The sequence below is a fragment of the Agelaius tricolor genome, unplaced genomic scaffold (assembly GCF_023055355.1).
Source record: "Agelaius tricolor isolate 1412-34295 unplaced genomic scaffold, bAgeTri1.0.p SCAF_1, whole genome shotgun sequence".
In the NCBI taxonomy this organism is placed as follows: domain Eukaryota; kingdom Metazoa; phylum Chordata; class Aves; order Passeriformes; family Icteridae; genus Agelaius; species Agelaius tricolor.
In genome coordinates, this window is record NW_027269261.1 from 111,485,968 (window position 1) to 111,510,698 (window position 24,731).

Sequence of the window (24,731 nt, forward strand, 5' to 3'; positions counted from 1 at the left end):
TATAGGAAAAAAAGGTCCTGTGAAACTTCCTTGTTATCGTCTCCTAATGAGATTACAGGTCTATTTGATAAAGATAATAGCTTTGATATCATATAATTGGCTTCTCCAAGGCACTTGGCTTAGTAGCACAAACCTTTGTGATTAACAAACTACACGAGTGCTGCAGGAACATGGCACACACTAATTTACAGCCTGAGTGACTGGAATGGGGACATGGACTCAGCCAGGTCTGGTCCTGCAAACCCTGTGGCATTCCATGTTTTATTAGGGACTCAAACTTGTGTGAGGATGCTGAAAGTAAGCAGATAAACTGACACAACTGGAGAGAACAATTACAAGGATGCTCTAGGAAAGTCAGCAGGAATTTAGAAGTGAAGAATTAGGAAAAAAGTGAAGAATGCTCTAGGGGACCCTGCTTAAGCAAGATGGTTGGATAAGATGACCTTCAGTGATCCATTCCAACTTTATCCATTCTGTGATTCTTTAATATTGAACATAATAAGGCAAGAGGTCTTGAAAAAGTAAGAATCTCTCTGGGAATGAATGGGGAAGAATGAAAAACAAAGGGAAAAGCTGAGTAAGGTCTCAGATACACACTAAGTCTAAATAGATTCCAGCAGAATGGCCTCTGAAAATGAAGATATGGAAGCAGCAGCGACTTCACCTTACTCATTAGGGGACTCCAAAATAGTTGATTCACACAAGTCACCAGAGCTGGGTAAGTTTCAGAACGTTATGAAATAAGAGTCAATGACATCACAGCTCTTGTAATAAGTAATTTTGTTGGCTACAGCAACTTGCCACAAACAACAGGAATCATGATTTCTGCAACACATAAGTGCAGGATCTGGGCTTTAAGTGTCCATCTTTGGACTTTGATTGTGAAAACTACAGATTTCTTGTCCCACTTTTCTGTAGTGAGCAAATCCTACATAAGACCACACCAAACTGCCCAATTCCCCATCCTGCATGAGACGAGTGGAAATGGATCCCCTTTCATGCTCCTCTTCCAGCTGGAAGCCCTGGCAATTTGATGAGCAACCTGATTGATCATAAAGTGAAATATTAATATGCTGCTGGCAGAGAGCCAGGAAAAAAGGATACTTGCAACCTGGGAATTACCAAAAGGTGGAAATGTCTGGTGAGATGTGCAGAAAAGGTCAGGAGGCACTAAAGACAGAGGCGGGGCTCTCTCAAATATGTGTTCTTCCAATTGCACTACACAGCGCAAAAAAACCCCAATCATTTATGAAAATCCTGTGTTAATAAACAACCTGATGTGTTAATAAATTCACCACTGATTCTGGGCCTGAAGAAGTGTGAGATGCAAATGTTGAGATTGTAACACAGATCTGTTAGCACAATGGTTTCAGGTTTATCTCCTGGAGAGGAGAAAACCTACTATGAGAAAAAAAGGAGGGAATAAACAGGAGAACAGAAATAAAGATGTGTTTTTCCTACGCAGATTTTCATTTATCCTGGACTGTGGTCTGGATCTAGTTTGTTGAGTTTTAAAAGCATTTTCCATTGTTTTCATATTTCAGTTCTGTTCCAGATGTTCCTCCTGACAGATTTTTGCTGTATTGTTTGGGGTTTTGTGCCATAGCAAAACCCATTCAATTCTTTCCTAGAATAGTGGGTGTTTCCTCCCTTCTAGCCTTCTCTTTTTTTCACAACATAACACTCTGCAACAGCTGTTGCATATAAGAGCAACGAAATCTCTGAGCTAGATCTCTGCCCTTCACCTGGCAAACAGACTTTGCTGTGTATCTTGCTGGGACCATCTCCTCTATCTCTGTTTCCCGAATCCAAAACTTCTTGGACTCTAAGTACCCAGCTATTTTGAAAACTGTGTCATATTTTCACCAGAAAGTCTGAGGAACTTTTATTCATGATCTATGGACAGCTGGACAGCACCTACTGTTGGTTTTCTTCTGGAGCTTCCTTCAGGTGTTCAGGCTGCACTCTGGAAAGCAGCCTGGAATAGCAGCCAAACAAGGAGACCTCACTTGGTTGCCTCTTTCTGCCAGATGTACAGAAGATTTCAGGAGTCCTCAGCTCCACATCACCACAGCTGTGGAGTAGAAACCAACAGCCAGAAGTAGGGGTGAATGAGGAATAAGTGGTGAGACACGTAGGATGGGATCTGAGAGTCCCAGTGCCTTCCAAATCTCTTTTGGATTGCAGATACCAGACAAGGATAAATGACTGAAAAGTGGGACTTTTAAGAAGAAGTTGCAGGCAGGGGGAGACATCTTAGGGTGCCCAGAAAGATAGGAAATCCTTATAATTAGACAACTGAACCACATTTTGAGTGATAATCAAATACCTACATTCAGGTTTTTTAATGTAGATTTTCTCTAGATACCTTTATCAACCAGTCCCCCTGACTTCAGGGGCTCCACTGGAAATATTGGATAGACCTTTACTGGAACAGCAGCTCATATGCTGATGTCCACATTACACCTAAATTTGTATGTCTTGAACATTTGAACCAAATCCCTTCCCTACATGGAGCAATCAGTTAAAAGAAACTGAATGACTTGGAAAGGGTAAAAGCCAAACAGGCAGAGGCTGAGGGGTTCATTGAAGGGAATACAAACAGTCCAATGAACTTCTCAAACCACTTTTTTTCTGTGATCCGGAATGAAAATACATCTTGTTACGCCAGCAGAATCCCTTCTTCATACAAGCTGGACAGCTGTGCAGAGATGGTGTGTGACTGCAGGGTGTGACTCAGCCCACAGCCAAAGATGGGACCCACACGACAGAGGTGCTAGAGAAGTTGGAAAAGACAGTAAATTGGTGAAACTCACTGGTGCTCTAATTACTGCTCTTTATTTACTGCTAACACATGGCCATTTAATGAAATACACTGATTTGTCCTTTGACAAATTAGTATGGGGGTTCTTCCTGGAAAAGAGGGGGAATAAATGCATTAGAGCTCTCACCACGAGCAAGTTAAGGGGCATTAGAATTGTCTGGGGTTGCCTCTCCAGACAATCAAGCCATGAGCTAATGATGACCTCAGGCTTCTTGCCTCCAATGAGTGACATGACTGACAAGCAGCCATCAGGAGATATGTGAAGGAGAGAATGTGACAAGTTGAAATAAAAAGAGAAATCCTATCTGGATAATTACTTGGCAAGCTCTACTATAAAAAGCAAAAGCAGCCTGCCAGCAAAGAGCAGCTGAGTGCAGTTTAGTTCAGGATGAGTCCAACAGATCAATGTGTGCCAAGTGAACTTCAGCATTTCCTTCAGCTTTATTGGGAGCTGAGGGCTTTGCTCAGCAGTGGAACAGGGCATTTGCTGCACATATTGCCTGAGTTTTAATGCTTGTGGGTTAAAATGGACAGAATCATCCTAGCTGAGAATGGAAAAACAACTGTGAGATGTTGAACTCATCACTTCTTACCTTGCTTTGACACAGATGTGCTAAAGATATCTAGCACTTCACTTTCTCTCTGAACCTCAAACTTCCTTTTACAAGCTGGAAAAATAGCCAATATTTACAATATCATAGTACAGAGAAATAGAAATAAATGGTGTTACTAAAATACTACTGCAAACATCACCATAAAATAAAAGATTTTGAAGGATAAAGTGAAAGAGAGAAACTCCTTACCTTAGGGGTAGGACTATGAAAGTGGAAATAATCAGAAAGTTTCCCTGGATCCAACAACATTAAAGGTCTAGGAGCACCCAGAGATATTCCTGTGTGGGTAAAACCACACATTTTCCTTTGGGTTTTCTGAAAGTTCTGACAGAGTTCTTTGTGGATCTTAAATCATCTCACATCTTCCAGAGATCATCATTCACATGGATTGTGATCATACATTAAAGAGAAAGGTAATGATTGACCCTGCACAGTCAATGGTGTTCCAAAAATTCTGATTTCCCAACCATCCCTACTTTCTCATCCCAGTTTGCCTGTAAATTATTGTTTCAATAAAATTAATTAGGTTCTTGTTATGGTTGATAAACTCCAATTTTACACTGATTTTTTTTCCCTTTGCTACATATTTCCCATCATCATTTCTTTCCAAGCATTTATGGTCATGACTTAACCTTCTGACTTTGTTTTCTCTCTGCAGAGAAGAAGTCAAGTGCTCTGGAGGACACCAAAACCAGATAAGATGAATTTCTAAACTGATCATTGTTCTCTATGAGTTCAAGGGAACAAAATACTCTAGCTTTACCAGAAAGTCTTTGTCTCAGGCCATGAAATTAGAAGGAATAGCATGTGGCTATAGATTTCTACACTGAAAATAGGGCATGGAGAAATTACACAACAGGCAGGACCTGGGGATTTGGCTCACGTGATGCCAACCTGAGATCCTGCTCGGGCAATGCTGAACGCTGATGTCCACATCTATTAAATCTGTTTACTAAACTGTCTCATTATCTATTTTGTGTCAGGATTTCTTTAGGGTGTGGTGGAGTCGGACAGATGGGCTTCAAAACCCTTCCTTCAGGCATGGAACAGGCAGGACTGGACAGATGGGCTCCAAGACATTTCCGTAAGGCCTCGAACACATGGGAAGGGAAAGGGGAAGGGAGGAAAACACAGGCACTCCCAGCTCTACATGCAGGCAGAGAAGCCAGTATGAGATGTGGGGAACTTGCAGAGCCTCTACCCACCCATCATCTCACAGCTGAAACAAGGACAGCTCTCCAGGAGATGCTGGACTGCAACTCAACAGCTGCAAATACCTGTTTGGCTTTTAATATCATTACTACTCACAGATGTGCTGGAGGGGAGTTTGTGCAGCAAAGTGCCTCAATGTTTTTTTAATAAGTGTTTTTAGCAATGAACACATGCTTTTTCTTAAAACCAATATGAAACCGTATTTAAAGTGCAAAGGAGTCTAAGTAAGAAATGACTGACAGTCTTTTAAGTATATATATATTTTAACCTCCCAGATTAAGCTTTCCAACCTCTTTTTCCAAAGAAAAACACAAGACAGCAAAATAACTTTTTTGGCCAGTACTATATTAACTAAACAGTCCCTTGAGATTAACAACAAACAAATATTGAAGCAGACTTCCTCAGGAGGTGATTACACAAACAAATTCTCTTTTTAAAGTTCATGAAACCAATCTTGAGAAAGGTCAAGCAATGATCAACAATGTGATCCCTGCGTCCTAAGGATTCCTGTAAGTAAATATAATGCCTGGCTTTAGAAACCTTGATATTTAAAAGGAATTATGTGAGCAATTACTTCAGAGTGGAAAAACACCAATCCTGATTGTGGTAAATAATGTGGAACAGCCCCGGTGACTTTGGGGACTGTGAAACAGCTGGAAGTAGGGGCAAGGTGGTACCTTCCTGTGGTCCTGGTGCTCATCTGTACAGAGGGATGGGAAGAACAAGTGTGCTGAATCCAGCTGTTTCACACCACAGCAGGATTTGCAGGCATTCAGGGAATTCTTCATGACTTTGTTTATGTTGGGTTTAAATATTTCTGTGTCACAAAAAGCGTCCTGTTAATGCCCATAGGCACCAGGCATTGCCTGAACACTAGGGCAAATCCTGCCCTGAGGAATTACTGTCTCATAAAGCAACCCCCACAGGGACTAGGGAGGTCTTTTACACATATCAGATAAAATCTCTGCCCCGGTGAAACCAGGAGTGAGGTGCAGATTGCAGTATTTGTAGCATGTTGCCATTAAAGGAGTAGGTAATTAGCTCCAGTGGATAATCATCCTGCTTCCCATGGATTCTGGGTGTCCCATCTGCAGATATCCAGATAGCCACGGGGCATTAGTTTGGACAGCATGTTTATGGTGACACTTTAAGTCATTCTACACAGTTTTGTTTTTTTCCTATCAAGAGCAGAAATAAACCCCAGGCATCCCAAAAATGAGCTGTTCACTCACCCACTCTCAGCACACCCCCCAGCACCATGACACAGGCTGCACTCAGGACATTGCTGGAGCTGCTGGGGAACTCGAGGGTTCCCAGGATGTAGAGTCCTCTCAGAGGGGGAAGAGCCACATCCACCAGGATGGTCCTGTCTGGGAAAAAAAAAAGCAGAAGGTTGTTTAGGTCAATGGCAGCCTGACAACACCACTTGCCAAAAAGAATGTCAACTTGGCTTGAGTTTTGTTTCTCAGATTGGTTTTCACAGAATCATGGAAGGGCCTGGGTTGAAAGGGACCTTGAACATCTTTTTGTTCCAACCTCCTGCCATAGGTAGGGACTCCTTCCACTATCCCACATTTCTCCAAGCCCTGTCCTGCCTGGCCTTGGACATTTCCAGGGATACACTCACAGTTTCTCTGGGCAACCTGTGCCAGGGCCTCACCATCCCCTCAGGGAAGAATTTCATCCTCATATCTAATGTAAACCTACTCTTTTTTCAGTTTGAAGCCATTAGTCCTTGTCCTGTCCTTGCAAAGAGTCTCTCCTCATCTTTCCCATTTTTGCCTCATGGAACTGAAGAGGACAAGAGAGTTTTTTTGAAGAAAAGAAGAATGACAAAATGCCTCATCCCTGGAAGCATTCAAGCCCAGGTTGGACAGGGCTTCCAGGAGCAACCTGGGATAGTAGAAGTTGTCCTTGCCCATAGCAGGAGGTTGGAACAAGATGAGCTTTAAGGTCCCTTCAAATACAAACCCTTCTGGGTTCTAGGATTGATGGAAATGGAAAAATATCCATCAGTATCACTGAGGTGTGTCATGGCACAAAGGGCCTGCAAGTCCCCACCTTGTCCACAACAGTGATCAGGGTGACAAACTGCAGCCACACACCATGAACTACTTCCACTGACTCCCTGTTACCACTTTTCCCTCTTTTCATCTTGGCTTTGCTCCCAGTTAGGTTTAGCGTATGAAAACTCACCTCTTCCTCACCATCCAAGAGGAAAGCTTTGCTTACACAAACACAACCTGCAGGAAGCCAGAGGTCATGGAACCACAGAATCATTAAAGTTGGAAAAGAGCTCTGAGATCACTGCCAGGTCCACCATGAGTTCCATTCTGCATTCATATTCCCCTCTAAAAATCAGTTAGCAATGACCAGCAAAGCACCATTCCCTCAGATCCATAAGGAGAAAGCAAGGGGGATATTCTTATATCTCAGAACAGAGTGGAAACTTTTGTGGCTTGAGCACAATGACAACATCACTGCTGCTTCCTAAAGCTGCAAGTCTGCAGCCTGGGAACCTTTAAAATGTCTCTTAAATGTTCCAAGTAGGACATGAGCAAGGATGTAAATGGTGGATCATTTAGAGGCAGCCCACTGCACAGAGGTGAATTCCACCCTCAGGGCCCATCTAATGCTCTTGGATGTCACTAAGAGCTTCTCAGCTGATTGCACTGGAAAACAGCTCAGGCCCTGAAACTGTGGTTTCCATGCCCTTTCATTATTGACAAGAGTAACAGTGTGGTGCCTCTCTCAGTCAGTGGGTGTTCCTGGAAGAAGGAAAAGCAAGGTGTTTCCCTAGCAAGGGCTTCAATTATATGATCTAATAATGATGACAGCCCTACCCTACACAGAGGTCTTCTGTGACTCTCATTGTTCTCATAAGCACTCATTGCAAGGCATTGATACAAAAAAAAAGGGGGGAGATTAAGGAACACACATATTTTTCTGGTGTATTTTGACAGAGTGGTGAGAATGGGACACTTGAAACTGATTTTGTGTGGAATATAAGAACCATGAAGTGACTTGGGAAGTGGTTCAGCTACTTAACAGTTTCACTTCTGCCTGTGGACATTGGCAACTGCTGTGGATGGGAACACAAATGACCACAAAATGGGTAGCACAGAGAAAGTCCTTGCCAAAAATCTTGTAATCAGGGGCTGGCTCAAACCATTTAGCACACACATTTAAGAAAATTCCCAAGCCCTGCTTGCAGAAAACATAATCAATATGATTCTGTGTAAACCTACATGAAGTACACGCAGAATTGGACTGAAAGAAAACATTAGTAGCATTTTCTAGTTTTTTACTCCTTGGTTTTGCAACCCTGTAGTTTCACAACCTCCAGGGAAAGGAAAATTTTATTTCAGGTTCTGTTTTCAGGCTTGGAGTTCTGGCTCTGCTTACAGACTTGTTTGTCTCCTACCTACATATTCCTTGTGAATCAATTATCCCACCTCTTCCTTTTCCCCTCTGTATTTTCATCCTTTCTCTCTGGCCATGAGCACCCTGAAAGCCCAGGATGTTTGCTCTCAAGGACTATACCAAGTACAGCAGCAAACCATGGCCAATCTGAACCCCTCATCCCAAAACAAATTCCCTGCATCCTTGGGCTGAAACATCTTTCAAGCATGCAAAATTTTCACAGCATTCAGATGAAGTAAGTCTCTAGGGAGCAAGGGCATTTTTTTCCCCTCTAAATCTTATGATGTTAGTACTTAATATATTTTTACAGGCATGGAGAGATTCCTGTCTATAATCTCTTTACAGGACAGGTACAGTCCCATACCCTGCAGAAATGTGAAGGGAAGGCTCAGGATGTGAGGACAGGAAACAGAGAGGAGAATAAAAAGGGAGATGTTGTTAAAATGGTATCTCTCAGACAGAAGGGGAATCTAGTTTGTGAAATCACAGCTCAAGAATGTGGCAGAAATCTGCAATTGACAAAGGCCATAAGTATATTCATCAAACACAGGCTGAAACATTTTTACAAGGAAGAGAAGCAGTGCTCCCAGGCATGCCATTTATATGTCACATTTCAGTCTAGAACAGAGATTTTTTTGCTGAGTTGCACATCTTTCTAAAAAATGTTTTATAAAGGAAATGCTGACTGCTCTGTATCTGTGGCATCATGTGTGGGAGCCTTGAAACAGAGGAGTGAGAAATTCCCCCACTCAGAGAGATCTTTGTAAACCTTGAGCTTCCTCAGTTTAAAAGGACAACACTCTGAGGTGTGATGCTTGGGGTGTGAAGTTCTCAGAGGATGAAATGTTGCTCTGCAGAAACAACAGAACATGGGGGGAAAAATGTTTCCACACGTGAAGAAAAAAGCAAACAGATTCAAAAGCAACTTCCTTACAGAATACACTCATTTACCTCGTAGAGGGAGATATGACTTAGCAGTTAAAATAGGCTTTAGGTCACTGAGCTCAAAGGATTTACCTTCAGAGAAAGACAAACTGCAGCTGTTTTCCCACCATGAAAATTTTCATGTAACTGCAAGAAACCACTTTCAGCAAACCATAGTCTGAGCTTGAGAACAGGGCAATATTTCATTGTACATACACTTTCTTCAGACAAAAAGCTCAGGTATGCCAGAGTCTTAATGTTCATATGTACAATACTGAGAAGGCACTAATGACTACAGCAATGACACAAAATGCCTTTGATCAGCCACATTGCTGTATAAAACACCATAGCATGCCATTGAATGGAAATCAGGCACAACAGAGGAGCCATTATATGGGATACAGTACTCCAGCATTCATCTCTTCAAACAGAAAAACTTCAAAGAAAATCAAAATCAGAAAATGAAGAACAGAGTGAATTCCACCACTGGAGAAAAAAAAAAAGGAAGATAGAAATTGCCAGAGGCTACATGACATCATATCAATACCCTTCAAAACAGCATTCCTTTGCTTGGAATTATAACACATTCTCCTTCCACCCAGAGCACACTGCATCAGGAGTGTGCCACCCTAAAAACCATAAACCAAAGCCCTGAAAATCCCCGGGCTTTGGGAAGCTAATGCCACTGCTGGCTGCTGGAATGGCATGACTAAACTCCTCTGGCTTGTTTTCCAAGCTGGTGTGGCTGCTGAAGCCTGATGCATGTGACAGGTCCTTGTGGGATGGCTGTGGCTCTGGAGGATGAACCTCCAGGGATAAAAGCACAAGCTGTGGCAGCCTGAGCTGAGGATTTCCAGATCAGGCTGGAAGAGACTCATATCCACTGGGGAGATAGACACTGAGGAGAATCGCAGCAACACACCAACACTAAAAGTCATTTCCACATGAGGAACCCAGCTTGGCTGCAAGTGAAAGTCATCTTGGTACTGTCTGTGAAGTCAAACATGGCAAAAAAATAAAGAACTTGGTACACAACTGTAGTGGTGTTCACAGGGGTCTTAGGATGAGGGAAAAGAATGTTGACTCTATGTTTCATAAGGCTTGATTTATTATTTTTTGATATATATCATACTAAAACTATATTAAAAGAATAGAAGAAGGGATTTCATCAGAAGGCTGGCTAAGAATAGAAAAAGAATGATAACAAAGGCTTGTGACTGACCAAGACAGTCTGGACAGCTGACTGTGATTGGCTATTAATTAGAAACAACTACATGAGACTAATTACAGATCCACCTGTTGCATTCCACAGCAGCAGATAATCATTGTTTACATTTTGTTCTTGAGGTCTCTCAGCTTCTCAGGAGAAGAAAATCCTAAGGAAAGGATTTTTCATAAAACATGTCTGTGACACACAACCCCAATTTCCAAGCTTGCCAAAATTTCTAGATGTCAAGCAGGCACCAAGCAAGAACACAAAAACCTGGTTTCTAATATGTATATTTTGCTAATAGAGGCATTTTCTATCTTTTTATACCTTCCTGAGACCAGCCTATGAGGTAGCCCTAATGTTGCAGTTCTGTTTACTTTATTAAATAAGCAAATTGAAGCCTTCAATAGCTAAATTTAGACAGTGCCCCAGCTCTCCAGTGAGCTCTAGGAATCCACATTCAGTCAAAGATTTCAACAGTGTCTGACCAGAGTCTTTCCCTGTATTTCTTCACACTAGAAATGAACACTAAGCATCTATTATTTGCTTTTATGACCCGAAAACTGATCTATTATTTGGTTTTATGACTCTAAAACTGTTCTTTGGGGGCTGAAAGGATTGAGCCAGTCATGCACAGCATACCAGAAGCAAGCTCATGTCTTGGCTTTCAAGCAGAAAATCATTGTAGATGGCTCCCAGAAGAGAATTTTAAGTAACCAGAAGACAGCAAGGAGTAAGACACAGCTGCATCTTGCCAAGAGTGAATCACAAAAACTTATTTTGGTGCGCATAGCAGCACAAAGTTTGGGTGGTTTCTAGAATATTTGTTCTCATGAGAACAAATTCTCACCTTTTTGAAGCCATCTGGAGTCATTCTGAGTTTAGCAGGGTCTACACAAACCAGTGGAAAAGGGAAGAGAAACAGCCATAAAATGCTACAATTAAACATACATTTTAAAATTGTTGATTTCATTTTAGATTTTTGATCTAAGCAAGGGGCTGGCTTTCTTTGAACTGGAGACTCAAAACTTGTGGCAGCAAAGCAAAGCATGCAAAATGGACAGAAAATTCATCTTGCCTAACTTCATTTTAGTGCATTTAGAGCAACAAATCCAGTTCCCTTATCACTTGGTGAGAACCATGACTCTAATTTCAGACCCTGTACTCTGTTGACATCAATGCCAGTGAGTGTCTCAACACCTCCAAAGCAGCAGGACTAAAGAGGGAGAGCAGAAATAAAATAGAGAGAGGGTGACCAGTGAAGGAAGAGATGAAACAAAATTGGTGTTGTGATACAGCTTGTGTTTGTGTTCATGTTTGTGTTCTCAGGATAAAATCAGAGGATTCCAGAAAGGCACTGGAGAGGAGAACAGTTTCTGCACATCAACCAACACACACATTTACTCTGGCAATGGGAGTGAAGAGATTTTTTATAGAATCATAGAATAACCTGGGTTGGAAGGGACTCGCAAGGATCACTGAGTTCAGCTCCTGGCCCTGCACAGAACAGGCCCAAGAACCCCACTGTGTGTCTCAGAGTGTGATCTGGACCCTTCTCCAGCATCATTGCCCTTCTCTGGACATGCCCCAGCTCCTCACCTTTGCAGGAAACACAGAAGAGTTTTATTCATCGTGCATCACAAACTCATCCTTCATCTTCTACTCTCTTGATCTGATCTAAACAACAGAACTCCGAACCCTCAGCCAAACCTATTAATTTATTTTTTTTATTCTTTGCTTCTGTGCAAATTGTGATTTTCCTCTGTGCCTCTTCATATCTGCATCTGACACGTGATGGTGAGGACTGGAATGTTCTGGTCTTATGGCAGTAATGGGCTGATATTGGTGGACCAGTTATCACAGAATCACAGATTCACAGACTCATCAAGGCTGGAAAAGGTCTCCAAGAGCATTGAGTCCAACCTGTGACCAATCCCCACCTTGTCACCAGCCCAGAGCACTGAGTGCCACCTCCAGACCTTCCTTGGACACCTGCAGGGATGGGGATTCCACCACCTCCCTGGGCAGCCCCTTCCAATGCCTGACCACCCTTTCCATGCAGAAATTCTTCCTGAACTCCAACTTTGTCTCCTCTTCAGCACAATGTAAGTTCCCCCCAAAAGTGAAGAAAAGTAATATTTTTAAAGGTACAGGTTTTAGGTTTTTTTTCATACTTATTAGAAAATTGAAGATTAAACTAAATATATATTGACAGTGGATCATAATTCTTAATGTAACCTTCAATTTTATATAAATATATATATGTATGTGTGTGTGTGTGTGGGTATAGATGTATATATGTGGGAGGAGATGTTTGTTTTGGTATTTGGACATGGAATTTCAGTCATGGTTAGGGTTTATCTTCATGTATATATATATATGTGTGTGTGTGTGTGTGTGTGTGTGTGTGTGTATGTGTGTGTGTGTGTGTATGAAATCTTTAATGACACAGGCCAGATAAAGCCTAAAAATTACTGAAGTTCCATGTCCAAATACTAACACAAACATTTCTTTCCACAAAAGCCATAAACCAAAACCAGGTAGGAGAGGAATAGGCACGAAGGGGTGTTATTCACATTCCACATTTCCAGAAGCGCAGCTGTGGTTTCAAACAAATGAGAAGGAGACAGCATCAGCTTCTAGAATATTTCAGGTACATATCCAACATTAATTGGAAATTCAATAATTATATCTGGAAAGGAACTCAGGACCTCATGTAGTCCAACTTCTTGATCAAAGGAGGGTCAGCTCTTATGTAAAATGGTTATCATAAGCTTTTCTCCAGATTTTATTGCAAATTCCCTAATAAATTTACTAAAATCCATTTTTCATGCAGTAATGTTGTATGATGAGTGGGGATTTAGATGTAACTCAAGTTGAAATACAGGCTTAAGCTAAAATATCTAGGAGGCATCCATGGCAAATGATTTGAGAAATTACCATTGATAAGTAGGAATTGCAACAGAAAAATAAAATGGAAGGTGATGCAGAAATGTAAAATATGATCCTTGCTCAAAACACAAAGAGAGATGGGTGAAGAGATGAACTCTTTGTGAGCTGTGGTTCTGGGTCTTTCAACTTCTCTTCTGAATTAAGGTCCCTGTACATACTCTAGCTTGAAAGTCAGCGTAAGTGCTTGTGTTTGTGTGCATGTGAAAATGGAAAAGAATTATCTTTCTCTTCCTAAAACTACATTTTTGTACTGCAGTCTGTGTGACAAGGAACAAATATGGGGTCCTGCACACACTGGATTGGCCACTAGGGTCAAGGACCCCTTATTGGAACACAAATATAAATCCCAATGTAGGTGGAGCCCAGCACCTCCACAGAAATCAAACCCCTTTCCTTTCTCACGTACTTGGCAAGATGATGACATCTTCCCCAGGGCCTGGGATGCTGCCATTGGATCCGCCCCAGCCTTTTCCCACACCATTCCACGTCTCTGGGAGTGACCATTTCAAGACAGCACTAGAAGGAGCTACAAAACAGAATGCATAAAGACAGAATTATCATTTTCTGTAGCTGGAAGAATTGCCGTTTCTTTGATAGTCAAGCATCTGTGACATTAACATCCTCCTTTTGTCACTGCTAACTGTTCTTTGTTATTTTCCATGTTTAAAGAAAACTGTTTGATTGAATTCCCAGGGCATGGGAATTTCCATACTTTCCCAAAGTATGAAAAATTTAAAATAATTGTTGATCAACTCTTACAAGCTTGCTAACACCCAGAAAAGCAATTTTCCCTTTCCAAGAGGTGACCAAGACGTGCCTTGGAAAAGCAGCTTAACCAAGACACACGGAAACTCCTGCTCCTTCTCCAAAATTTTCTTTTTCAGGTCAATCCAAAAGAAAAATCCTGAGACTTAGGAAAATATTGGAAGAAACTGAGCTCACAAAACACAGCTGCTTGACTTGCACTTGTGTTTTAGAGAGCCAACTAGCCAGGCTCCATAAATGAATTGCCCCTAAATTTGTTGTCCCTAAGGAGAGGAAGGGAAGCCTTCAAGGGAAAATCCTGCACACCGAGTTTAGTAAATCCTAAACTAATGCAGGCAGGGCCTCCCTCTGGAGGCCTCTGCAAGCACCTACTTCTGTCCTTCCACTGTAAAGGGAATTCTGGTATTTTTTTCTTGAGGAGAGCTTCTTTGGGGATTGAAAATATGGGAGCAAGCACATGCCCAGGTTTTAGGGGCTAGACCCAGCTCAGTAATGTTGTAGTGTACAAAAAAACTCTGTTGTCAGCACAAGGAAACACAGAAATTAAACCTATGTCAAATTCCTTAAGTTTGGGTCTGTGTCTCCAATCACTTGTCTGTTCTGGGAGAAACACCCTGCCAAAATGTCTCTAAACTCCTTTTCCACATAAGTGATTATTGTTAATATACAGCATAGGAAGGCAGCTGATATGGTGCCTTAAGTTTTAGCTTTCACATTTTTCAGATTCTGTTCTGCCTTAGTGTGTGACTCTGAACTTCATATAAAGAGTCAGCAAGCTCTCCTCACAGTTCAGTCAGACAAAACAATCCTTTTCCAGCCTGAGAACCAAGGACACCATTGCAACTTCAGGCCCAAATTGTGTAAACAACAGCAAATTGAGGAGAGCAGTCTGGGAGGATGGGACTTCATAACCTGGAGCTGCAATTTGACAATTAACCCCAATATGTAAATGGACAAAAACTTATAAAAGTGGGAAAACTCATGACCAGTCATCCATTTTGGGTCCATTTCGGGTCCATCTTGGGTCCATCTTGGATAGAGCCATGGCTGGGCTCTTGTGCTGCCCAAGGTGTATCCTTTGAAGACCTTTCAACAAATACCTACTTTATCCCTTTTACAATGTCTAGCCCCTGTTCCAGGTAGCCTCTCTAGGCAACAATATCCAAAAATATCAAAATTTGGAGGTGTCTCTTGTCTTTGGTATAATTTTCTGTCTGATTCAACACGAAACTGAGTAGTAATATCAGACTGTGGAGCACTAAAATACTCTGTAGTCTTACATTCTCCATGACCTTTCTGATCTGCTGTGGTATTTCCCAGGGAAAGTTTATAGTGTTTTATACTGTGGAATCACACATTTATCTTGAGCAATGGTAGATGGGGCTCAATGAAACACCTAAATGAATACCAAGAGCCTCTGTTGGTTTGATAGATGTACAAAATATTGAAGTGAAAAATAGCAATTTACTCCTGAAAAAGCCATAAAAAAGAAATGGTGTGACTCCCAGATCAATGTTTTCTGACACAGACTATCACATACCTGGGGTAGGTAAAGCCACTCTTTCCTTCTCTTTCAGCGTGACCTGAATTAAATCAGCTCCTGTGACTGAAAACAGAGAATTTTAGGGAGTTACAGCAATGCCTTTCAAATTAACACCAAAAAACATTAATAAACCAATTTCCACACATGAATTCCTGAAAACATTATACATTTCTTACAAAAAACATTTTCTTTAAGAGCAACTATACATGTTTTCTAAGCATTTTTTGTCTTTTTTTTTATGCATTGAGAAAGGATTAAACAAACACATTTTAATTTACAGATACGGAAGGTCTCAAGACAACTCATTAGAAACAGCTAAAAAGAAAACATTCAACAATCAGAAATTCTAGGCTGGAACTCGAATCTCATTTATCCCACTATAAATCCACAGCAGTTCCACTCACATAAGTGATATCACACCACTGAATGCATAATGTATTAACTGGCTCAAACAGCGAAATACAGCTTTTGTTTTGTAGTTTAGTTTTGATTTTTTTTTTTTTTTTGCCCCCAAAATCTGGTATCTGAAAGAGATGCTTTAATTAGCCAGACTTTATAGACTGGAGACAGGGACCCTGTGTTCTCTGCTGTGAAAAGGGGTCAGCAGCAATTATCACAGTGGTAACCTTTGTGCCCGTGTATTGTCAGCAGGAGAAGGGCCAGAATAATGCAAATCAAAGAGGAGCAGGAGAAAGCTGCTTCAGACCCAGCTAAAATCCCACCTCCTCTTCATCTCCAGTGGCACATAAAGGCACTTCCTTTCAGTCACCAGACTGGAACAACTGTAGGTTAAAATAGAAACACTCTGACAAACAAATAAATCTCCTGTCCTCTGCCCAGCCCCTTATGGTGACCCTAAAGTGTTGTTGGAAGATTTTTGGGGGGTAGAGGAATTGCATCAATGAAGCCATTGTCAGAAGTTTCCTCAGTTCCAGAACATGCCTGGAACTTTCCTCTGTGTGCATCAACCCACCGATGGGATTTCATGCCATATTGTAATTTACTTATTTTATCTTTAAACAAGTCTCTGTACTTTTAAATTGTGAAACCCATCCTTCCCTACCACCCTCCTTTTCTCCCAGTGCAACTGAGCAAATTTAAAATAACTGAGGTTCATTAATTTTAAGTGTTCAATAAATTAGTATGAATAATCAAAAAACTTGATTCTTTCTGATAATTACTATTTGATGTCAGTTGAAAGCACTCGATTGAGTTAGCAGCATATGCTCCTATGCCAAATGAGGCTTCCATAATTAAATAGAAACTGATTCCATGAGGTTTTTCTCATGTCTGATTAATTAGTAATCAGGTGCCTCAGCCCTGTTCTTCAGTGACACCTTCTCTCCCAACGGTAGCTGGGATCTGATCCACGTATCAGTCAAATCAATCTGCCCCAAACCATCACACAGAGCTCACACTGAACAGCAGCATGCCTTGAGTGGCCACAAGGTGAACATTTCAGGGGAAAAACATGACATGAAACTGCTAATTTAAAGCCTCTGACACAGCTCTTGTGGCTTTCAGACAATACATCTGTGTGAACATTTATGGTTATGGTGGTTTTCCTTCTCACACAGGGCAAAACAGTTGCCAAAGCTGACAAAACAGTCTTAGGAAAAACAAGACAACCAAGCCTTGACAATATCCTTTTTCACCTCAATATATTTTGTGAGGTTTGTTGGGTTTGGTTTTTTGTCAGGTTTGGTTTTTTTTTTTTTGCTTACTTTTGCAGGAACTAGAGTGAAATTATCTAATTAAGGATGTTTGTATTTTTCAGAGAAAAGCTGTTCTAATTAAATCCTGAGGGGACATAAAACTTGATCAATATGGTGCATAGACATCATAACAGGGTTCAATCCCCTTATATGGGGAAGAAAGGAACAATTAAGACTTAATTCAGTACAGAGCTTTATCACTGCCATATCCAGAGTCAGGGCAATAATAAAAGTTTCTCATATTTGAAGTGTCATCCCACCAGAGAGCCTGACAATTCAAACCATTATAAGTTATTTATACTCTTGACATGAGCATAAGAATCAGGGACAGAATTCTCCCCAGAACTCTCCACATCCTTGTAACTTGTACAATTATTTACATCCATGGGGTGTAAACTGCATCGGTTGTGAATCAGCAGTGCTTTGTTGCCTTTTCCCACAAATACTCCTAAAAACTGATCAGGAAATGTAGAGGCCTTGGGATTAATCAAGGCTACTGTGACACAGTCCTTCTGGTGGTTTTGTTTTGCTGCTGAGTACGTTATCACTGGGTTCTGCAGGACAGGAAGAGATACTGGCACTACAGATGAAGGACATCATTAGTAAACATTGAATTAAGGTGACTCTTGGCAAAATGTAGTTATAAGGCTCCAGGGTTTAGTTGTATAAAACCTTTATAAGGCTCATCAATTTTCTGCCTTATTACAGCTCCTCCTGGATGTTTGGGCTGTGGATCATAAATATAGGCCTTCTGGATGATACTGCTGGTAACTTTTCCTGGTTCAGGGCTCCTTGAGTGAACATGAAGGAGGAGCAACTCAGTCTTTTATCAGCTTTGCAGTGACTTGGAATTTTGCCTGTGGATATTAGGAAGGGCTGAAACTAGGATAAATGGCTCCAATAGCCTGACTTACAAATAACAAGCAGCTCCATGCTATTTAACATCAATTGGGCTAACATCCATCACTGGGAAATCAAAACTTTTTAGACAGCACAATCAACAACACAGTGAGACACACCTCTAGAAACTGGAGAACCTAGGAGAGGGTGTTTTGTCATCCCCTGTGAGAATCTTCTGGAGGAGATACCCAGAAGTGTGATATAATGAGGACAATGTGTTAGGGAGAAGAGGTGAAAGAACCCATTTTATATACATATAACTGGATAGATACAATTTTATATATATATATAAGATATATAAATATAGATATAAATATAGATATACATATATATATATATACACACATATACACATACACATATATATGTATATAAGTCTTGGGTTGATGGACACAGATTCTTGCTTACAGCAGATTGCCATTTGTGTAAAATTCCTCCTGCAGACATCACATAATCAAAAAATAAACCCTGACAGGATTATAAGGGCATTTCATCATCTTTTTTCTGCAACTGCTGCACTCTCTGGTTTCTCTGCTTCCATGCCAGAAGGACAGGAGCTCACCCACCAGGAGAAGGTTGTTTTTTCTCTTTTTGTCTATTTCAAAAATTGAGCAACTGAGGGAATGGGGTGGGGGGGTCTCAGCCTGGAGAAAAAGAGTCCCAGGGAGGATCCTATTGCCCTCTGCAACTGCCTGGAGTGAGGTCATAGCCAGGTGGGTGTTGGTCTCTTCTCCTAGGCAGTGAGCAAGAGGACAAGAGGAAATGGCCTCAAACTGTAATTAGGGGAGGTTCAGGTTGGGCATCAGGAAGAATTTATTTTTTGGAAGGGTGGTTAAGCACTGCTACAGACTGCCTGGGGAGTTTGTAGAGTCACCACACCTGGAACTGTTAAAAAAATTCCTGGATGTGGCCCTCAGTGCTCTGGTCTGGGTGACAAGGTGGGGATGGGTCCTAGGCTGAACCTGGTGGCCTTGAAGGTCTTTTCCAACATAAATCATTTTATGATTCTATGATTACAAGGGTCACCTCTTTGAAAAGAACTGACTTTGATTTCATGGAGGTCACTGAGCAGCCCACATCTGGTCAACTGGCCCTCTGAAACAACTGGTATGGGTGAGTTTTATCTGGCTGAAAAGATTCATCCCTGTACAATCAGTTCTCTGTAAAGAATTAACTCCATTCTTCATGCCTTTCACCTAGGATTCTCCTTTACCCCCAAGCAATAGGGCTGCAGAAAATATCTGTGTTTATTTATTTTCTGTATTTTCATATTAGAAACAAACATTCTTTAGAGTGTTTTTCCTCCTATACAAAGCAATTACAGAAACCCACAGAGCCTAATGGAAGTGAGATCATTCTTTAGGAATCTAGAAAAGACAAAAAGTATAATCAAATTATTTTTTTAGGAACTATGGAAATTGTAAACCTGCTTCTGACACAGCAGTAATGTGAGGTTCAGCCTTAGGCCCTCTTAACAACTCACACATGAGCAGCCTGAGCAAAGTCAGCAGGATGACCCATCTGCATAAAAGTTGTGTCTACTGAAAAATGTATTTGGGATAAATAAAAAGTTTGATAATCCTTTCTGTGATGTTTCCAATAATGTTTCTGTCCAGCACTTCAAATTTTAGGAAAAAAAAAAAGCCAAGAGAAATCTGGAGGTGAAGGAAGCCAACACTTTGTTTCAATCCAAAAGAAAACTGTTTAAACATTTCAAAAGTGAACAGAAAGGAAACAACAACTCTCTGGTTTTTAGCCAGTTCCAGTATTGCCCAGAGACCTTAACCAAGGAGCAGTACCACGCTGTGGCACCATATGCTGAAATTTGTAACAGACTTAAAAAGCTCATAATGTTATTATTGCAATTTACAAAGGCTATTTCTCCTAAAAAATATCCCAGATGTCCAAGTGGGATGTTTCTTTCCACCACTCTTGCTATAATAAATGTTGTTTTGGGGTGTTTTTTTGCTTCAGCCTGGTCATATGTTTCACTCTCCTGAAATGTGGTTGAGCCACAGCCCATGAGTGTTTCACAGTCACATCACAATTGCAGGCCCACAGTGACCTTTGAGGATCACTTCTCTTAGCACATAGGGTGCCCCAGAGAAAATCAGGGTGGTGCTGTGAACCATGTCAAAGCAAAACTGGTGATGTAGAAATGACTGGCATGGGATGCTTCAAGCTCCCTAATCCTCCTCGTCACCCAGAACCCAGAAGGGACATGGGGTTACCTGTCCTTCAATGCAGATTCCTTTAAAATGGTTTGAAAAGGGGATTTTTAAAGTGGCTTGGAAGCTGGTTAACAGTTTCATGTATGTAGGTAGCAGTGACTATCTTTGTTAATAGGATCATTGCCCATACAACAGAAACATTTTCCATTACAATTATTTCTCCCCATTCAGCACCCCCTGTATTCTCCTCCAAGCCTAATTTACAAGACTCCACACATCAGTGCAACTTAACTCCTTTAATCCCCTCCATAAGGTCTATTTTCTTGCCTTTTGTGCTAGACAGACCCTTTTTTTTTTTCTCCTGCCAAAGATAAACAAACACTTGCATGATGCCAGGCGGGACTGAAGAGGGGATGGGGAAAGCCTGAGCCCAAAGCAGACTTCTGGCCAAGGTGGCTTCATTCGGCTGCCTGCTTCGTTTGAATAACAATATCTTCTCAGTCACGGCGTTTTCCTTCCCCTTCTCCCCATTTTCTCCCCCATGCAGGCCCGAGTAAAAGGGCTGTGTGAATCCAGGAGCCTGCCCATTAATGAGCTGGCATCTGATCCGCATTTACCGGCGTTAATTTTCGGATGTAATGCACCCCTGCCACTTCGCCACAGTTTGCCCTAAAAGGCTTTCTGAGGGGCACAAAAGCAGAGGGTCAAAAGTGAGTTGACCCCGGCCAGAATGTACAATTATTGCAAAGAGGTGGTACACCAGCAGCTGTCGAAACCCCACCGAAGCGCTTCCAAAAGTCGGAGGATGACTAATTCGCCCGCCGACTTTGGGCAGGAAGAATTATGGCCCTCCCGAGCAGCTGCAATAATTGTCTTGCCATTGTCCCCCTGCCACCCCCTACAAGTGCCCATTGTGGCCATGGAGTAAAGTGATTTTATGCTCGGGCTGATGCTGTTTGCGCCCAGCTGCCCGAGCGCTGACACACGAGCCTGCAGAGGGGGGACCCGCGTCTGCTAGACGGGGCTGCGACATACCAGACCTTTTACATAAGTCAAACAGGAACAAATGACTCTTTATCAGCCCCTTCTCCCTTTGAAGTGGTGGCTGCTTATGGGCCCTTACAGCTTTTCCTCCTTAGCCCGAGCAAACATCCTCCTTTTGATATGCTACATGCTCATTATCTCTGCCCCATTTAATGATTTTTGATTGAAGGGTGGCAGCGCAGTTGCCAAGAGGGTAGTTAAAGAGGCTCCACGCAGTCAGGACAACAAGAAAGGCTTTCCTTGTGCAGCAGCCTAAATTTGGAGTTTCTTAACAGTGTGTTCTTGTTCTTAGCAGCAGATAAGGGCTGAGCGTGAAATTCTTAATTAAGCAGTAAATAGAGAGTGGGGTGTCAGCAGATGCAGCCTGTAGCCATGGAGACCAAGTCTGATGAAGGAGGGAGCTGAGGCTCAACGCCGGCCCCGGGCTCGGGCATGACTGACAGCTGAAGAATCCGACAAAGCTTGTAAACGGGATTAATTAGTTGGCTAATTATTTCATATAGTTAAATGTAAATAAAATATTAAAAAAGAAAAAATTCTAAAAGAGCCAACTTGCAGATTTAGGCAGGAAGATGGCAGGAAGGCCAGACCTTCCAGCCTTGTCCTCTCTGGGTGGGTGGGTAGCTGGACTGTTGGGGTTTTAAGGCCAGAAGGGACCATTGTGGCAGCTTTCTCTGACCTCCTATGGAGCATGAGTCTCGCCTCATGAGGTTTCTAATAGCTTCTCGCAGAGCTGGAGCATATTTCCCTGAAAAGACAGCCAAGCATCTTCTAAGGACCCTGAGTGATGGAAAGTCGACCACATGCCCTGAATCTGCTCTGCTGGCTAATTATCCTCACCCTCTCAGCCTGCACAGCAGAGAGATGGAGAGAAATCTCACACCAGGGCCAGGAATCTGCTTTGTTTCAAACTTTTACCCTACACCCACAGCATAGATATTAGGTACCCAACACTGAATTATTGATCTCACTCCTATAAAAGTCCTCACAGAAAATGTTCACAGCATGAATTATACATGTTAGGTATTTTCATAAATTTCCCCTAGTGTATTTTGGATTATTGTTTCTCTCTCTCTTAAAATGAGGAACCACAACAAGCTCTTTGTGTAATAAAAATCAAGATGAAAGTAAGGCAAGAGAAGGACAAGAAAGTGGCTGTGATGCAAAAGTGGCATATGCCAGCCAGATTACTTTTGTCCCAGTCTTCCCAAGACTCTCATCTCCTCTATTTTCAACAGCAGAGGCCAAGCTACAGATGCCATCCTCTCAGCTTTCCTATGCTGCTCTGACAGTGCAAATCAGGATATGCAAACTGAAACGCAGTCACCTTTTATATTTGAAGGAACAAATTTACACTGTAAGTAAACAGAAATAATAAAACTTTTTTCTTCTTCCAGTAAATACTTGACTTGATCTCTGGTAAGGCTTAGACACAACAGCTTGATTTACAGTAGCCAATCTACACTTGAACTGTATTTAAATAGAGCCGGGACACAGACCTAAGACCAGGACCCCAATAATCTATGTGGTTATAATGCTGGCCAAATTCCTGGCACAGCTTTGGCCTAGAGCAGGCAGACTCCCAGGTGGGGACCAGTGCACCAGTACAGTTTGGGATTTAGCAAGCACAGGGATCTTTTATCATTTGAAGGCTGGGTACATCCAGCCCATTTTTAGAGCTAAAATGTTAAACTCAAGCTTTGCTGTGGCAGTTGCTTAAGGACCAGAGGTGAACATAGAAAGTGTGATCCTCAGACTGAGGTTAAGTTTTGGGCTTCCTCAGTTCTCCATAAATGTCATTGTCCACACTGGTTGATTTTCACTGTTGCCAGACCAAGCTCCGTGGATTGCCTGCCCCAATTCCAGTCTTGTTTTCCTCTCCACTGTCACAATGATTGTTCTAAAGGTATCCTACATGAGAAAGCCATTTGCATGCCATCTCAGTAGTGAAAAATCAAGGGAATTTCATTACATTTAATGGAACAGAAGAGAAAAATAATTTTTATCATGAAAATCATCATCTTTACTTTCCTGGTATGAGTCATGAAGGAGAAGCTAACCTTCCCAAAGACACCAAAATATATTTGTGATTTCTAGTTCTGCTGCTATTAATAAAGGAACAATCATTACCTTGCCTTTGACATATAGAGCTTAGATATTTATAAAAGTATTTACTTGAGAATGGAAATTATGGAAAATGTCCATTTCTTAAAATAAAAAAAATTTCACCACATTCCATGATCTCATGTACAAAGTCACAAAGGTTTAAGATGTCTTTGGAAGTTCCAGCCCTAGAAAAAATTCTCTCCCAGTAATCTTATTGCCTTCAGTGGGCTCAGCCTATCAAGATGACCATGTTTTATTAATGATACCTGTGATGTAGGACCAGCTGACAGCACAGGTCATTGGTGGAATTTAATCCCTCTACAACTCAAAAAAAAGCCAACTCAAATACAACTGATGTCACATCACCCTCTATTTATGGCACATTCCTTTTGTTGTTAGGTCAGGCACCAGATAGATCAGGGATGGATGGACCCGATGTGCACTTACCTGTTTGATCAGCATTTTGAAGGACCTCTCACTTATTGAAAGGCCATTGAAAGCTGGTCTTGAGTAGATTCGGGGTTTAAATTAACGAGACATCAGCTCTGTCACCATTCCTGATCACAAATGTAGATTGCAACCCCCACACTGCACTTACCCAGATAGGTGAACTTCCCCAGCTTGCTGTCAAGATGCCAATCACAGCTCCTGTGGTGGCCATAGGAAGGTACCAGCTGGAGTGGTTGTCCCCTCCTTGTCCCACAGGACACCACAGCCTCAAGATGGGCAGGAAGATCCTTGTGTTCCACCAGCAGGTAATTCCCAGCCTTGAAGTTGCTAAATGTCACTGAATACTGGAGAGGAGGGAACCAAAGGAAACATGTCTGAGTCTGTGATTAGAGCTCCATGGAGTGCAGCATCAAGGGGTAAAGAGGATGGTGCTCCTCACAGGCAAAATGTGTTGAAAACAGGAAAAGAGATGCAAAACTAAGCAGGAGGTGATGGTAAATGCAGAGAAAAAATCAACTCCCCTCATCACCTTTTAAGGGTGAGGAGGATCAATGTCTTCTGAAAACTGTGCTTCAACACATCATCACACAGTAAAAATCCTGTATGTTCCTAAGCACCACACTGAACTTTCACCTGAGATATCCAAAATCATCAAGTGTCCATGGCCAAGTGGGATGGGGCTTAGAGCAACCTGGTCTAGTGGAAGGTGTCCCTGCCTATGGCAGGGGTTGGAACTGGATGAGCTTTAAGGTCCTTTCCAACCCAAACCATTCCATGATTCCACAACCTTCCTGCTCCAGGTGACTACTGAGATCTTATCTAAGAGATAAGAGAGAGCTTATCAGTCATCTTATCTAAGCCTATAAATACAGAGAGAC

General features: G+C 41.7%; 1 protein-coding gene across 1 annotated transcript in view; it reads right to left on the reverse strand.

Annotated features, from left to right (window-relative positions):
- The window catches only part of PKHD1 (PKHD1 ciliary IPT domain containing fibrocystin/polyductin), a 238,727-nt gene that overhangs the window by 80,485 nt on the left and 133,511 nt on the right, over nucleotides 1-24,731 (reverse strand). Inside the window, exons 48-51 of the mRNA XM_071447449.1 lie at nucleotides 24,002-24,197; nucleotides 15,465-15,530; nucleotides 13,566-13,685; nucleotides 5,883-6,020 (exon numbers count right to left, since the gene is read on the reverse strand). Of these exons, the coding sequence (XP_071303550.1) occupies nucleotides 5,883-6,020; nucleotides 13,566-13,685; nucleotides 15,465-15,530; nucleotides 24,002-24,197 (520 nt within the window). The remainder of the gene's footprint in view (nucleotides 1-5,882; nucleotides 6,021-13,565; nucleotides 13,686-15,464; nucleotides 15,531-24,001; nucleotides 24,198-24,731) is intronic.